The 14,223-nt window shown below is 43.7% G+C and overlaps 3 protein-coding genes across 5 annotated transcripts; all 3 read right to left on the bottom strand.

Moving 5' to 3' along the window:
* Positions 1 to 1,235: 1,235 nt before the first annotated feature.
* On the bottom strand, positions 1,236 to 5,083 carry LOC115678058 (sphingoid long-chain bases kinase 2, mitochondrial). The gene is made up of 12 exons (XM_030601360.2): positions 4,551 to 5,083; positions 4,348 to 4,424; positions 3,964 to 4,017; positions 3,816 to 3,875; positions 3,236 to 3,313; positions 3,099 to 3,145; positions 2,921 to 2,961; positions 2,674 to 2,758; positions 2,466 to 2,580; positions 2,200 to 2,322; positions 2,002 to 2,102; positions 1,236 to 1,765 (listed from the first exon to the last, which is right to left on the bottom strand). Exons 1-12 carry the CDS (start codon positions 4,744 to 4,746, stop codon positions 1,636 to 1,638), a joined length of 1,107 nt encoding a protein of 368 aa, XP_030457220.1. The 5' UTR covers positions 4,747 to 5,083; the 3' UTR covers positions 1,236 to 1,635.
* Positions 5,084 to 5,575: 492 nt separating this feature from the next.
* Positions 5,576 to 7,970, bottom strand: LOC115678220 (50S ribosomal protein L5, chloroplastic). The gene is made up of 3 exons (XM_030601563.2): positions 7,620 to 7,970; positions 7,027 to 7,227; positions 5,576 to 6,191 (listed from the first exon to the last, which is right to left on the bottom strand). The coding sequence occupies exons 1-3, from the start codon at positions 7,878 to 7,880 to the stop codon at positions 5,850 to 5,852; spliced, it is 804 nt and encodes a 267-aa protein (XP_030457423.2). The 5' UTR covers positions 7,881 to 7,970; the 3' UTR covers positions 5,576 to 5,849.
* Positions 7,971 to 8,869: 899 nt separating this feature from the next.
* On the bottom strand, positions 8,870 to 13,730 carry LOC115667277 (protein REVEILLE 5-like). Of its 3 annotated transcripts, none has more exons than XM_056318589.1 (8): positions 13,317 to 13,730; positions 12,400 to 12,457; positions 11,988 to 12,108; positions 11,741 to 11,908; positions 11,488 to 11,613; positions 10,500 to 10,609; positions 9,494 to 9,553; positions 8,870 to 9,386 (listed from the first exon to the last, which is right to left on the bottom strand). In XM_056318589.1, the coding sequence occupies exons 1-8, from the start codon at positions 13,568 to 13,570 to the stop codon at positions 9,279 to 9,281; spliced, it is 1,005 nt and encodes a 334-aa protein (XP_056174564.1). In that variant the 5' UTR covers positions 13,571 to 13,730; the 3' UTR covers positions 8,870 to 9,278. The 3 variants fall into 3 exon arrangements, with proteins under 3 accessions (XP_056174564.1, XP_056174563.1, XP_030444740.2); XM_056318588.1 differs by having other exon boundaries at positions 11,732 to 11,902; positions 13,317 to 13,729; XM_030588880.2 differs by having other exon boundaries at positions 11,732 to 11,908; positions 13,317 to 13,728.
* Between the last annotated feature and the right edge of the window lie 493 nt (positions 13,731 to 14,223).

The following is a 14,223-nucleotide window of genomic DNA, read 5'->3' as shown; positions in this document are numbered from 1 at the left end:
ATTTGGTGACTTCAGAGCTTACTCGAGTGGAAATAGTTTCCACTGTCTTTTCAATTGCAATTCCTCTGAATAAGTTTTTTTTCTGGTGATGATGTTGAACCGGTAATTTCTGGACTCTTGTCTGAAATCCAAAACTGTCCGTATACATGTTTTTTTTTTTTTTTTGTCTAAGATCATCCCTTTGCTTTTTCAAATGTGCCGTCACTTGCCCTTCATTCATACCTTTCTATTGCCGGTCGATTTTTGCTGAAGTGGACACCTAGACTGATGAGTTGGACATCGCAATACACATGTTCTATGATGATTTGCGAATTTTTTTTTTATACGCATCGCCGCTTAGTCGAGCCCGACCTTGATCGCTCAAGCTTAGTCGAGCTCGTGGCCATGGCAACTGAAATTTCTTTTTGCCCGTGGAGCTCGGTCATGGCCACTAGAGCTTCTTTGAGCTTACGGCCATGGCCCCTCGGGTTTCATCAAGCTCATGGCCATAGTAGCCGGAGCTTCTTTAAGCTCGCGACCATGTACATCCAAGCTTTGTCAAGCTCGGTTATGGCAGCTGGAGTTTCTTCGAGCTTGAGGCCACGGCAGCCCGAGCTTCGTCGATCTCGAGGCCACGGCAACTGGAGCTTCTTCGAGCTCGAGGCCATAGCCGCTCAAGGTGCAATGAGCTCGATCATAGCGGTTGGAGCTTCCGGCCACTCGAGATATTGCATTGATGGGGATGTTCAGTTTTGTGGGTTTTGGCTTGAATTTGGAAGGGTTCAAGTGGAAGAACAAAATGATGATTTGCGCGGAGAGAGACAGAGATAGAGAGGAGCCAAGTCAACAAATTACAGAAGGAGTGAGCTCCACGCCAACAAATTGCGTCATTGGCCCGACCGGTAACCCATTTTGAAAAGTACGGGGACGGTTTTGAACAAAAAGAAGGTATATGGACGATTTTGATTTTTGAACTAAAGTTTAGGGACCGACAGCGACATTCCACCTAGCTTTTTCCTCCAAGAATATTGAAGCTCGAGGGGATGGCGAAGTACCAACGGAAAGATCCAAACATATGTTGAAGTGAGTTTACTTCTTTGGTAAAATGCAATTTGTAGTAGGAACTAGCAATTCCTACTACAAATGCTCATACAATTGTTCCAGATTACATTCCGCAGAACACTTTTTTCTCCCAATTTCTATGGAAGCATTCGAAAATTCACATGCATGATTTCTGGTCAGAAAACAGGAGATCCGCAAAAGGTGGATACCATTCACTTGGGACTTTGAAGATGCCGAACAAAAAGCAACATCCTCTCAAAATTGTTCTTTTTCTGTGGCAGATCATACTCGTGTCCCTTTCCAGGCCATCTCTCTAACTTTATGCACAACGCTAAAGACTAATACAAGGTGAAAAAGATCATCAGAAAAGAACTATGGCTTTGACCTGCTAGATGAATGTACGAAACACATCCAGCAAAAGCAGAGGCGATATGCTTCGGTAATGAATTGATCCCTCTCTTCAGAAAGCTCTGCTCTGGCCTCCTCTTGCATTTACGTTAACCGACCAACAAGGAGTTCTTGGTGAAAATTTGTCACCCTTGTATGCAATCAAGCAAATTATTTGACCTGATTCGGTCTTGTAAAGACGCCACTTCAGTGAATCATCTCTATAACAGAAGGTAAAACACGAAATTTCCGAGGTAGGAACCCCAAATGTTCCCCATCTGATTGGACAAATATGCTGCCAGTGCCTGACATTTCTTCTACTTCGATTGAGAGCGCGCTGGATTTGAAACAGATAAAAGAAAAGAATGACACCATCAAATCACAAAGTCTGATAGTAGAAAAAATTCTAAAGAAAACTGCTAGTGCCCCAAATCCAAATGCCTCAGAATATTATGACTGCCCCTACTTGATGTTTCATTTCAAACTTCAAGAGGAAAAAAAAAGAGCAGTTTCTTCTTTTCTTATGCTGATGAACGATAAACATGAGCAATAAACCAGTAGAAGTATCTTTACCTTCTTGAAGACACATTATTTACGGACAAATGTGTCCCATTGTAGAGCCGATGCAGTTTAAAGATGAAGTCATACCACTTGAAATCCTGAAGAATTACAACCTGCAAGGAAGATGTGGATCATGACGAAGTCGGCACAGGAGCAAAAAAGAAGTAGACAGACGATCATTCGGGTGCATAAGATCTTTAGAGACTTCACCTCGAAATTTCCACTGCAAGGATCAGCATTTGGTGTAATCTTCATGCCACCACCAAAGAATTTGGCATTACCTATGCAGAGCGCTGTCACTTGAGGGTAGTTTTCCCATTCATTGTCATTCACCTAAATATACAGCCGACTACAACATTGAGTTCCAAGATCAGCAAATTGGAAAGACATCGAATAAGATAAAGATGCCCCATAACATTATGATTCCAGATGAAGATTAGGTTACAAGGTTCTCATAGATTTTCAGAGACAATGACCTTGATTCGAAAATCTTGGTTACGGTGCCCAATAAAGGCTTGCAATGCGCCAAAGATGTAACATAAGTTTCCGAATCGCTTGTATCTGGAAGCATAGTAACCAGCTTTTGCACTCCTGTAAATTTTAATATAGGTGTGACAAATGAGTAAATTCCCAGTATAGCATGTACTGTCATAGTCCATACCAAAAGTTTCTAGTTAACCTTACAAATGAATGTCCGCAACATTCAAAAAGTAATGAAGCTCTTCATTTTCTCCCCCAATGACACCAACATCTATTTGTGATCTTTGCCCTGCAAAATGCATCAATCACACAACGAGCAATGAGAAAGTGGATCCTACAAAATAAATCAACATTCCAAGGCAGGAACTAATTTTATATATGTCCCAAAAACATATTTAGCCAAAACTGCATATGTTGGATAAACAAAAGAGATAGAAGCTTAATGAATAACCTTTGGCTATGCGTTCAACAGCATCATAAGGATCATTTTTCCTGAGAAAAACAAGTGCCAGCCAGAACTTTTACTATAACTACTATTTAGCAATTAAAAAGTACTTACTTAATCTCAAGTAAAAGAGCGACCAAAAAAAAATCTCAAGTAATAGCAAATATGATCATGAAGAACTAACCAGCCAAATGTTCTGGCGAAATCAGAGCCTGTGCCCAAGGGAATTAGCTGCATGAATGAAACATCTCAGTAGCTTTCCCAGGAACAGTTCATACAATCGTGAAGAGCAAGTCTAACGAAGCTTAGGGAAACACTTACACCAAGAGCAGTGGAGCGAGCAGACGCTGTATCTTGATTGGTGATAGGTTTTCCAGCCCAAAAGAAGCCATTGACTACCTTCTCATTGAACATGTAATTTATAAGAATGAATGTATAGAAACCAATCACGTCGGAGGCTTTCTATGACCATATAATGGCATATTGGGCCATGATTTGTTTTTCTATCTCATGTTACAAAAGAAATAACATTGATGGGTTTATGAAAAGTGTGTCGCGTAATAAATTGATCATTTGAGCTTCAAAATCACATAGCAGCCTCTCCTAGTCCTCCACCCACCCACCAAAATAATACTAATTACAACACCAATAGATTAATAAACATGAAAAAAGTCTTCTAATCCAAGCTATCCTGGCAGTTGTGAATCCTTACATCTGCAACACTACCTATATGTGAAATGTCTCATATATAAGTTCATACATGAGTACCCATTTCACCTACTCTAGTCCACTGCAATTAGTCTCGTGTTACCAGGAGGCTAGGTGAGACGATTTTATATGTAATAATAAAGAGAATTACAAATCATGGACATGGACATGGACAAGGCTAACGGCATCTCACCTCATGAAGAGTTCCATCGCCCCCAACTGCAATTACAGCATCAGCACCCTCTCGTATAGACTAAACAATGTTCAGACAACATCAAACCGATGGTTCATAAAGTCAATATGCATCCAAGTTGATCCTTTTTTAGGGTTGAGATGCCTACCTCCCTCGTTATGTCAGTCGCATGAGAAGGACCAGAGGTGAAAGATTCACATATCTGCGAATTCAACAAAAGTATACCACACTTCACTTGTTTGAATTCAAGAGGGGAAAGCGTCAATCTGTCCGAGTAGTCTTTTGTAATTGAGTCCAAACATACATGGTACTGCAGCTCAGACATGGCAAGCGGAAGCTACTTAAAGCAAGGAATGAGTAGAATCTAGCCAATTGCTCTCTCTAGTATCAGTGTCATACAATGAAACACTCCAAAACCATCTCCCACCATCTTTGCAACAAGCGAATAGCACATGCAGAGTCCCCTTTCAAGATCCTAGTAAAAGCTATTCAATGACAGGTGAAGATTGGCGGCAACGTTTCAAGGACTCACGTTCCAATGTTCACCGAGGCGAGACCTGAGATAAGGCAACAGTTTGTTCCACTCCTTCCAGGTCTTACCATTCGCACCTGTCCACAAAACACACCCAATCATCACCCGTATACTTCCAACGTTCATCAATCCGACGCCATTACAGAGAACGAGACGAATAAAAATCTAAACTTTCGAGCGCGCGGGGGAACAGAGAGACCAACCTCGAGGATTGACGACGAAGACGAGATCGCGGCGGCGAGAGGCGGCGGGAGACCCGCCCCTCAAGAGGGTACGGTCGAAGGGGAGATCTGGAGGAGGAGCCATGGGGCGCCGCTCTGCTCTCGCGACGGCCCACGAATTCGCCATTAGAGACGTCTGTGCTCTTCCCAACGCTATCTGATAATAACAGCACCCCATGTTTTTTTTTTCTTTCACCGCCTCAGGTTCGTGAACAGGAAAATCAACTCTTCTCTTCGGGCACTGTCTGGTCTCCTCCGTGTCCCGCCGCCGCCGGTGGTCGCAGAAGCGGGGACGGCCGGTGTTGTTCGTCGTCAGTTACGAGACGCAGGAAATCAGGAGAGATGGGGGAATGGGGGAGGCGTACCGAAACGAATGTGTACCGAGATGGGAGAAACGATGGATCGCGGTTGCCTGAACGAGAGACCAGTGTTGGGTTTTGATTAAACAAAGGTCTAGAGGTGAGGGGGGAATCGAGACACGACGACAGACAAGACAAGTCATGCGATACGGTTTCCTCTTCGTCGTCGTCGTCGTCGTGCCTTTTTACATCGTTTTCGACGACCACGACAACGACGGTGAAAATGAGGTTCTTCTCAGGGTCGGGCCGGGCCTCATGCGATGAAATTTAGCTATGTTAGAATCATTTTATCCAGCAAAAGTGTCTAGGGGCAATCGCCACGTTTATTAGGAAGGATTAGAGTTTAGGATGAGAGAGGAAACGTCCTAAAATTATAATCGTATTTGGACTGGCTCTGCTCAAGTTCGGAATCGATCCTAGACCTATCTATATGTAAGTGCCCCAAAACCCGCTCTACGCCCGGGGGCAAACTGGATCAGCTCAAATTATTTGAAATTGGTAATGTTTAACTTCATGTAAAACCCGGGTGACGTCAAGATTGCTAACGTGAATCGGACTCGTCGGGTGAAACTCGAGCTACCTTGGGAGGCCCTTTAAGGCACGTCATAATTCTTCTTAAATGGCCCAACCGAATTGATCCCACACAAATGCAGCCAAATTCCATCATAGCCTAAATACAAAGGGTATTGACATATTGTCGATCTGCAACTCGATGTGATTTTGCAAAGCTTAAACATGTTCAAGGGAGCAGGAGAACAAGAAAAGAAACAATTAGTTCAATTAATCAGCATTACAAACTGACAAATCTAATCATTTTTCAAGAGGATCACCATTTGCTCCAACTGCCGAAGGCACGAACTTGAAAGGAAATCGATACGAACGACTGTTATACAAAATTCCAAGCCACTTACGCCAAAGGATCCTATCTTCTGGACCTCCCTTTTGATTTTGAATCGAAGTGATGTTTCCTCAGCTTCTTCTTCCGGGGTAAAGCTGCCGAACCGCCGCCTTCTCTAAACGGCATTCCCATCAGAGCCAACAGCCTTTGAGCCTCCTGATCCGTCTCGGCGGTAGTTGTGATGCACACGTCCATCCCCCTCGGTTTGCCTAGAGCATCGTACCTGATCTCCGGGAAGACACTCTGATCCCGGATGCCAACGCTGTAATTCCCATGCCCATCAAAGCTATTTGGGTTTAAACCTTGGAAGTCTCTCGTCCGGGGAAGCCCCAAGTTGATTAGTCGGTCCAGGAACGAGTACATGATCTGTCATTACAGAGAGAGACAAAAACGTAGCAGTGTCTTATCAATAATATTCATGGCCGCAGATGGCAATTGATTGAGAGTGACTAAAAGAGCGCAGGACCCAAATTGTTATGCCGGCACTCGGTAGAACAAAAGAAGAGAATGGGAATGTGGAAACAGTATAACCGAAGTTTGCAGGGCTTATACAGCTCAGGATGCCGAGCAAAAGACGCAACAGAAAACCTCAAACGGAAAGCTCCAGTTTCAAAATAGTCAGTCCAAATGAGCAGGCTACTTCTACAATGATCCTTCGCCACAGCATACATAATCTCAGCAAATTCAGTGAGCACAGTCTAAACATATTATCAAACGACACAACAACTATGACAAGATCCGGATGAAATGAAAACCAACAAATCATAAACTACCAATGCTAGGATCCTGCGAAGTGTAATAAAAGGCTTCGCATTCCCTAGCGACGGTGAGTATAGGAGATATAATGCAGCAGCAGACAAAACTTGTCAATGTAGCAACCTCAAAGTAGTACAATTTTGATGGACATATAAACAAGAGGCCTACGTTAAGATGCAAATTAATTTTCTAAATTGTGCTGCGCATCTCTAGCAGTACCGCTTTCGCTAAAAGAAGGCATTGCATACTCTGACAATTTTAGACAAGCATCAGTGCAGAGCTAAGAATCAAGAAGTAAAATCGTGAATATCAAGTGGCTATGCATAATATTATGGACACTGCCGACATCGATTCCTTTGCTATAACTTCAAGATACCGCTAAAAAAAACACTTTTTTGCCTTAAAGCAGGATAGGAAAAATGACTAAAGGATCACTTGCGCTCACATTTCCTCGGAGAGTAACTGCGATACCGAGCGGCTGACCTTCTCTGATCTTGAAGGTAGCAAGGGAGACCCTGGCCCGCGTCTTGATAGGCCTCTGCCCCGTGATAAGCGCCATATCGTTCATGGCTGCATCCAGCCCCTTTGCATTTTGAGCAGCCTCTCCAATCCCGCAATTCACCACGATCTTCTCGACCTTCGGCACCTGATCGATTCCAAGTTCAAAAGCTGAGAGACCGAGCTAATTCATTGCCAATCGAACACCAAAAAGATGAACTCGTCGTAGCAGGTGGCCAGGTAAATGCGCGAAAATTGCTAAGAAATGGAGAGTTGAAATCACGGAACGCGTTCCGAGAATCGTAAGAGATGGTGATGATATTTCATTTTCTGATGACAGGCATTCATCACGAATGCGTCGAATCGTACGCACTGCCGCTTCCACCGAAAACCCGTGCGACCTCTATCAGCTATGGCGAAATGCGCGCACCTCCGGCCAGAATTTCCGGTACGATGACCTGCTGTACACCGTGCGCCGGGGTCGATTCCTACTCAGTCGTTACCGCGACGAAAAGGCTCGGCCCAAATCGGAATCGTTACCTGGTGGATGTTGGCGTAGGAGAACTCGTCTTTGAACAGGGGCACGATCTTCTCGAGATAGACGGCCTTGAGCCTGTACGGCTTCTCCGCCTCCGACTTCTCCACCAACACTGTCCCGTCGGAGGCCCTCACCGAGACGGCGCCGCCGCCGCTGCTCCTCCGGCTCGGCCGGGCGACGGGCGGCGGGGCCGCGGGGCGGAGGAGCTGGCCGTGGAAGGACGACGACGCGGCCGCGGCGGGGAAACGCGAGGGGCACGCCATGGGAGAGGGGGGAGGGAGGAACTAGTAACTCTTTGAGCTCCGGCTTGTTGTCTATCGAAGTATACAGATAGGGAGCGGAGCGTCGAGGGAGCGGGGATGGCGATATGCCCGCGGGATTGAGCTTATTTACATGAGTGCCACTGAGGGAAAATGGAGGGGCTTCGATGTAAATATCGGAAGTTCTGAGGGGTGGGGGGGGGGGGGGGGTTTGATCCTCGGTCGTGGTCTGAAATTGCGAGTAGATAAGGCTCGTCCGTTTCGAGGAGGAGGAGGATGTCCTAACGTTCTATTTTCACCGGTAGAATGTAATTGTACTTTCGGAAAAAAACCACAGAAAAATATCAAATTATGAATCATGCGACATATTTACCCTGAACCTTTTTATTGTGATATAAAATACGTCAAATTGTACATGTCGCAAAAGATAATTAAGATGAAATATGTCACTGTGAGTATAGATTAAAGTCCTTAATGATTTTTGCCCTCATACTTTTCTACTTTTTCTAACCACTCGCGATTTGGAGGTTTGAGACCGGTGCACCGAGACGTTCGTAATCAGTAAATCTCTTCACGTACTCGTGATCTTATAGAAGATGACTCCAAAATTCCGGTATGTACAAAAACCGCAGCCGTCCACGTATACTCCAACCCACCCTGCTCGCGTCTTTCATCGTTGATACGAGAACTGATCGATGCATCTTTCAACAAGAGAATAATTCGAGGTAGAATTTAACATGGAGTCGAGGGAGAGAGAGTGTGTGAGAACGGGGTGCCGAGGACCGATCATTTAATCATAAGATCATGGATGAAGTGCCTTGCTCTTCACAAAATGTATGACCATATAAATTTGTATTAGAAACGGTAGGCCCTCAAGGGTCAGGATGGTCAAAATAATAAAAAAAAAGGAAGTGTTTATGGGCGTGGCCCCAATGAAATAAGCAAGAGAGAGGGGGGAGAGAGAAAGAGAGAGCAGCCACTGCAATATGGTGTTCACCTTAAAACCGTAGCCTGATCAAGCACTCCCCACTACTTCTCATCTTCGATTTTTACACATGCGCATGTACATGAACACACCCGACGCCAAAGTTTTATTCTAGGTCGCACGACATCTCTTGTATCTCACAACAGCCATATACAAAGTCCGATAAAAACTCTGTACAAAGCCTATAAGAAGTACCAGCTTCCGACGATGTCTCTCAATGTATATCCACAAACCGCCGTTTCCATTTCACAGGATATCTACAAAGCTACAAAAACCACAAGCCCAAACTTCAGTGACTGACCAACAGTTTGCAAGTCCCACAGCTCGGCCATCCTTGTGCATCTTATTCTCCACCACTGTGCAGTTTTCCCCAACGATGCCTGGCTTGAAGGGGTCGAGTTTGTTTAAGTCACAAGTTACGCGGACAGAATTACGCTGCCAGAATTTTCGGGGAGGAAATTGACGGAGCCACCAGATTTGGACTTCTCAGGACCACCCACGTATGAAGCAAACAAGCTTCGGTGCTACAAATAAAGAAAGTCCATTGATTCTCCAATAAGTAACCCAGATCTCTCAACACAATAAACCATAAAAAATAGCTACTAAGATCAACATGATAGAAAGCACTTACATATTTCTCAAATTCAGGACTTGTCAAATTTGCGCAGAGGTTTTTCATCAAGAGCAGTACCTGAGTAAAAGAAAGAAGAAGAAATGGATGAATCAGCCAGATAATGATAAATAGCAATACAAGGGCACGAGTGCAAACACCATCCTCCAGAAATGTGGCACAATTTACTAAGATATATCACTCCAGTAACACTTCCTAATCCCAAACATTACCAAACCCTGCAGCTAGTCCACAACCCACAGATAAAATGGATAATCAATATGAACACAATCAAGAGAATCAGCCACCACTCATAAATACAAGTTCCAGGGCCCATGCGAGGGATGGGGACTCGCTTTTTGCGAGAACAATATTTTATTGGAAAATTGCACGGCCAGCCCTCGATATAATTTATGTGCAATGAAGTCTTAAACCTTTTGAATAGTGTAGTCAAGCCCAAAAACCTTTTTAGAAAGTATAATCAAATATTTTCGCTATATAGTATGTGAATCGCCTAATGGCTCTAGAACTTGCCAAAATGGCAGCCTAAATTAGTGTAGGTTTAGGAGTTGAATACGAAAGTTCAAGAATTGATTACGCACCACACTGAAATTTGGTATATAGTTAAGGATCTACAGTTCCTTCAAGTGAAATCACAATCTTGAGGCCAGAAAAGACTTGATACCAACCAAACCATGGCAAGATCTTAAAGACCAACAAACATCCAGAACAAATATACAGCCCAGCATTTGCATTAGGGGTCTATAGACAAGATTGCTGCTTTTCTATTCCATATTGCGGTTTCAAAAATGTCTCTCAGATAAAATTATGAAAAAATCTAACGCATAGACTACTTAACACAAAACACCAGGAAAAGCACTGCAGCAATCAAAGTCATAGCAGCATAAGCTACACAAGTATGAACTTGCTTTCAGAAAACACTCCTAAAAACATTTCCTGAAGGACCAAATCCCAATACATAAGTAAATGTGCTCCCAACATAATGATTTCCAGATTAGAGGCATACCGTTTCCATATTTATAGGGTCCATCTGCTTCAATCTCTGTAGGTGACCACTGGTATCTGGGTCAAAAACGCTGCCGATGAACCTATAAACTTGTGCGAAATCTGGCATAACTGAATCGGGAAAGGCACATAAAGTAAGAAAACCCGTCTAAAAATTCGAAACACAGCATGCAAGTCAATCTGAACATTTTTGCATGGGACTTATTTGCTTCATAGTCTAATCAGACCGTATCTCATGATCATCACAAATGACAAACGCATTTTGGCTAGCAAACATTCCAAAGCATAACATGTGGAAGGATTGAGTAAAAGAATAAGATCTCTATCATAACTATCCATGACAAGAAGTTACAACAAGAGTCATTGACACTGACACTCTCCGAAAACATGACAGCAAGATGAGAAACATAGCAATAACAAATAACGTAAACAAGTAAACCTAGCACCAGTAAATGTATAAACAGACATAGCTATGGAAATTGAGAACTCCTTCATAACTGCCTTTCTAACATGGGATTATGGCTACCGATGCATTTCGTTTACTCAAAATTAGTCAGGCAACTTTATCTAATGCATGGCCATCCAACGTTTAATATTTTCAGAAAATCAGGCATAGTGAAGCACGGTGACTATGGACGTGCATAAAATCCGCACATTTCTATTAAAGAAGAGGACAAAAAAAATTTAATAGCTTTTGCATGGATAGCAAATGGCTACACAAGGTCCTATTTGTTAGCTTAAATATCAACCTGAAATTTTCCAATAATCAGCAATTCGTTCACTGACTTTTCAGAATACAAATAATCCAAAGGGAACTAACACAAGTCCCACTCAAATTCAAATAGCTTTATCTCTTTCCCAGTTTAGTTTTCCTTCTTCCATAAAACAACCAAATGGAAAACTCTTTTTTCGAAAAAAAAATAAAAGAGAAAGAATATCTGCCCAATAAACCGGGGATGAACAACCATATTCAAATCTCTGATACTAACCTCTAAGATGTTTGTGTTGATCCACAGGTTCAATCGCTTGACCATTTGGCCAGGACCTCGGTGTACTGTCATTACTGCTGCTCTTGCAACAATTACTTGGAACTGGTGGGCCAGAAATTCGTACATCTACATCAAAAGTAGGGAAAAAAAGGAAGGCTGAGCATGAAATGAAGTCTATATTCAGTAGGAAACAGTAACTGCAATACCACCTATATAAAGTTACTGCGAAAGGTAATGAAAAAACCTTTTGTACCCTGCGATGCACTCATTGCAGGTACAGAGTTATGACTCCATGAAGACAAGGCTACACCCGTAAGGGAATTCCTAAGCAATGCTGATCCATCAGGTCTGACAACATGCCCAGGTTCCAAAAAATCAGATGAAACTTGAAATGGCCCGTCGACTTGGGAAACAACTGGAGCTGCAAGAATTGAATGTCAGTTCATCGTTCATTATCGTAGTAAACAGCACTGAAAAGAAAGGCTCAGCATCTGTAAAACCTTTAGGTGCTTTCTGTGGGTAAGGATGGGCAGCTTTCCTTTTTGGCCGTGGCGGTGGTACTTTCTCGCTTGTCCCGTTCTTTTGAACCTTTAGAAAGTACTTTTGTGCATGGCTACGAATCTGCAAAGGCAATAAAACGAAGTTAACTTCCTCAAAAGTTCGCAGTCTTCAAGATGAATATCCAGACACAAAACCAAATATGTTGATAAAATAGGAAACGAGATAAGAGCTTTTGTGCCGATATGGAAGAAAGCGCCACCGCATAAACACACTGCATGAGATGACAAGCTACAAAGCAGCAAAAGCTCGAGTGCCAACTTGTACAAACAGTCACCATGCTGAAAGGATATCGCATAGCCCAGTAAACTGGGATTATATGATCAATACAGTTTTTTCAAGTTAATGCATTACCTGAATAACTGTTTTTGATCCAACAAAAGCTTCAATCTTCTTCCAATCCCGATCAAACCTAAGTCAGGTCAAAATGTCAATACGAGAAATGACACTCAAAAGGAATTCAGCTGTGTGCATAAACAAGTTAATCTTGTTTCTCAGGGATCATGAACAACGATCTGTCGTATGCCTTTGGAAATCAGATGTTAAAAATCATTGATCCACAAAGAATGGAATGTGGATCAATCAAAATAGACACAGTTGCTTGTGGTCATCAATTGGTTAAAAGCAGGACGGAACAAACGAAATCTACGATGAAACTATTGCAGATTCAAAGCGACCCTACTGAGGCAGTTGAAATATGTCTACTTTCCGAACATGAATGTGACCCTTGCTGACCAATTAATATCAAACAGAGGCAGACCAAACGCAACGTAATCACATTCCACAGATACAAGTTTGATATCCCAAACCCACAGTCCCGGCTGCTCAATCACATATTCGGAGATGGAACACTCAAAAATAAGTTGAAGCGACAGTAGACAGTCGCGTCATTCATCTCAACAATGATCCTCTGTTATTATGGCACAACGAGACAAACATGATGAGTCCTGGAAACAAATGTGATGACGTCCTAGCTAGAACAGCAAAGAAACTTCGAGAACTCGCTCGGACACAGTGCAGACAACCAAGTTACAGAAACTGACACCGTTTGACAACTAAATCAACAAAATCGATTACAGAGTTCAACAAAGAAGTCTCGATTCGAGTAATCCGAATAACGAAGAACCAAACGGAGAGCTGTTCTCCCTCGGTCCACCACGCAAGCCAACGAGATCGTCTCCCGGAATCACCAAACATGAACTCGACCCCGACATCTCGACTAAGAACTCCGATCAATATAGCCTTAAAATACTCTCGCCCACATTACTTACAGGTGAAGCGCTTCCAGAAACTTGTCGTGCTCCTGCTCCGTCCAGCTCTCCCTGGACTTGGTGACGGTGTACGGCTTGCGCACCTTCTTGCTCGGATCCTCCGCGTACGGCGGCGCGGCGTTCGCCGCCGAGCCCGCCGCCGCGACGGCCGAGGGTGGCGGCGGAGAGCCGGCGCTGGCCCCGTGGTGGATCCCCATGTTCGCGGGATCGAAGAAGTAGAACCCTTGCGCCGGGTTCGGGCTCACGGACACCATAAAGCTAAGATTCGTCTGTCTTCTTTCCGCCGATTCCGAGTGCGAATCTGCTCCGGCGATTGATGTTTCGTAGCGGGTGGAGGTGGTCGCCGTCGTCGTCGTCGCTGTCGCCGGCGTCGTCGTCGTTTATCGAGGGAGGCGAGAAACGTGGTCTGCAGGTAACACGTGCGAACCGACTTTTATATGTGGATGGAGGGAGAGGATGCAGGAAATGATCCGACCGGGCCTCGGGCCGTACACGTGGCGGAATCGGGTCGCGAGGATGGGTTTTTTAGGTGATGCTCGTGGCGACAGCTGGCGGTTTCTTACTGAGGAGTTTGCGAATTTGAAAAATGGCTGGCTGTAAAGGCCGAGGTTATTGCCCTTTTTTCCTTTTTTTTTTTTTGGGGGATTAACGGGCGTGGCTTTAGAAATATATTATTTAGCTTTTAAAAATGTTAAAAAAAGACAAATTAACTTAATTTGGTATTTGTGTTAATTATCCACTTCATTTCAACGTCCCCGACATAGAGCGCGTCGCATGTAGTTGGCTTAACGTGTAGGCCACGATAGACTGTTTAGTCATGTGGCTCGTAATTTTTGCCTCTCCACACGAGCGTGTATTTATCGCTCCCTCTACTTACTAAAATCTAAGTATCGATATAATAGTAGCA

This window comes from Syzygium oleosum, unplaced genomic scaffold, assembly GCF_021117445.2.
Source record: "Syzygium oleosum isolate NSW1041296 unplaced genomic scaffold, Sole_v2.1 Sole_v2.15, whole genome shotgun sequence".
Lineage (NCBI taxonomy): Eukaryota > Viridiplantae > Streptophyta > Magnoliopsida > Myrtales > Myrtaceae > Syzygium > Syzygium oleosum.
The sequence above is the reverse complement of the archived record's forward strand: the minus strand, read 5'-3'. Positions and strand labels throughout refer to the sequence as shown.

Bases quoted from the DNA above. Each gene is read 5' to 3' on its own strand.
- LOC115678058 (XM_030601360.2), bottom strand. From the start codon at position 4,746: ATGGGGTGCTGTTATTATCAGATAGCGTTGGGAAGAGCACAGACGTCT. The intron at 4,018-4,347 runs GTGAGTCCTTGA...TTGAATTCGCAG, and splicing joins GCCTCGGTGAACATTGGAAC to ATATGTGAATCTTTCACCTC. The intron at 2,103-2,199 runs GTGAAGTCTCTA...TCTTCCTTGCAG, and splicing joins CTTGCAGTGGAAATTTCGAG to GTTGTAATTCTTCAGGATTT.
- LOC115678220 (XM_030601563.2), bottom strand. From the start codon at position 7,880: ATGGCGTGCCCCTCGCGTTTCCCCGCCGCGGCCGCGTCGTCGTCCTTC. The intron at 7,228-7,619 runs GTAACGATTCCG...GGAATCGATCAG, and splicing joins CCTACGCCAACATCCACCAG to GTGCCGAAGGTCGAGAAGAT. The intron at 6,192-7,026 runs GTGAGCGCAAGT...CTGTAATGACAG, and splicing joins CAGTTACTCTCCGAGGAAAT to ATCATGTACTCGTTCCTGGA.
- LOC115667277 (XM_030588880.2), bottom strand. From the start codon at position 13,570: ATGGTGTCCGTGAGCCCGAACCCGGCGCAAGGGTTCTACTTCTTCGAT. The intron at 11,909-11,987 runs GTTTTACAGATG...CAATTCTTGCAG, and splicing joins CCCACAGAAAGCACCTAAAG to CTCCAGTTGTTTCCCAAGTC. The intron at 11,614-11,731 runs GTTTTTTCATTA...CTTTTGATGTAG, and splicing joins TGCATCGCAGGGTACAAAAG to ATGTACGAATTTCTGGCCCA.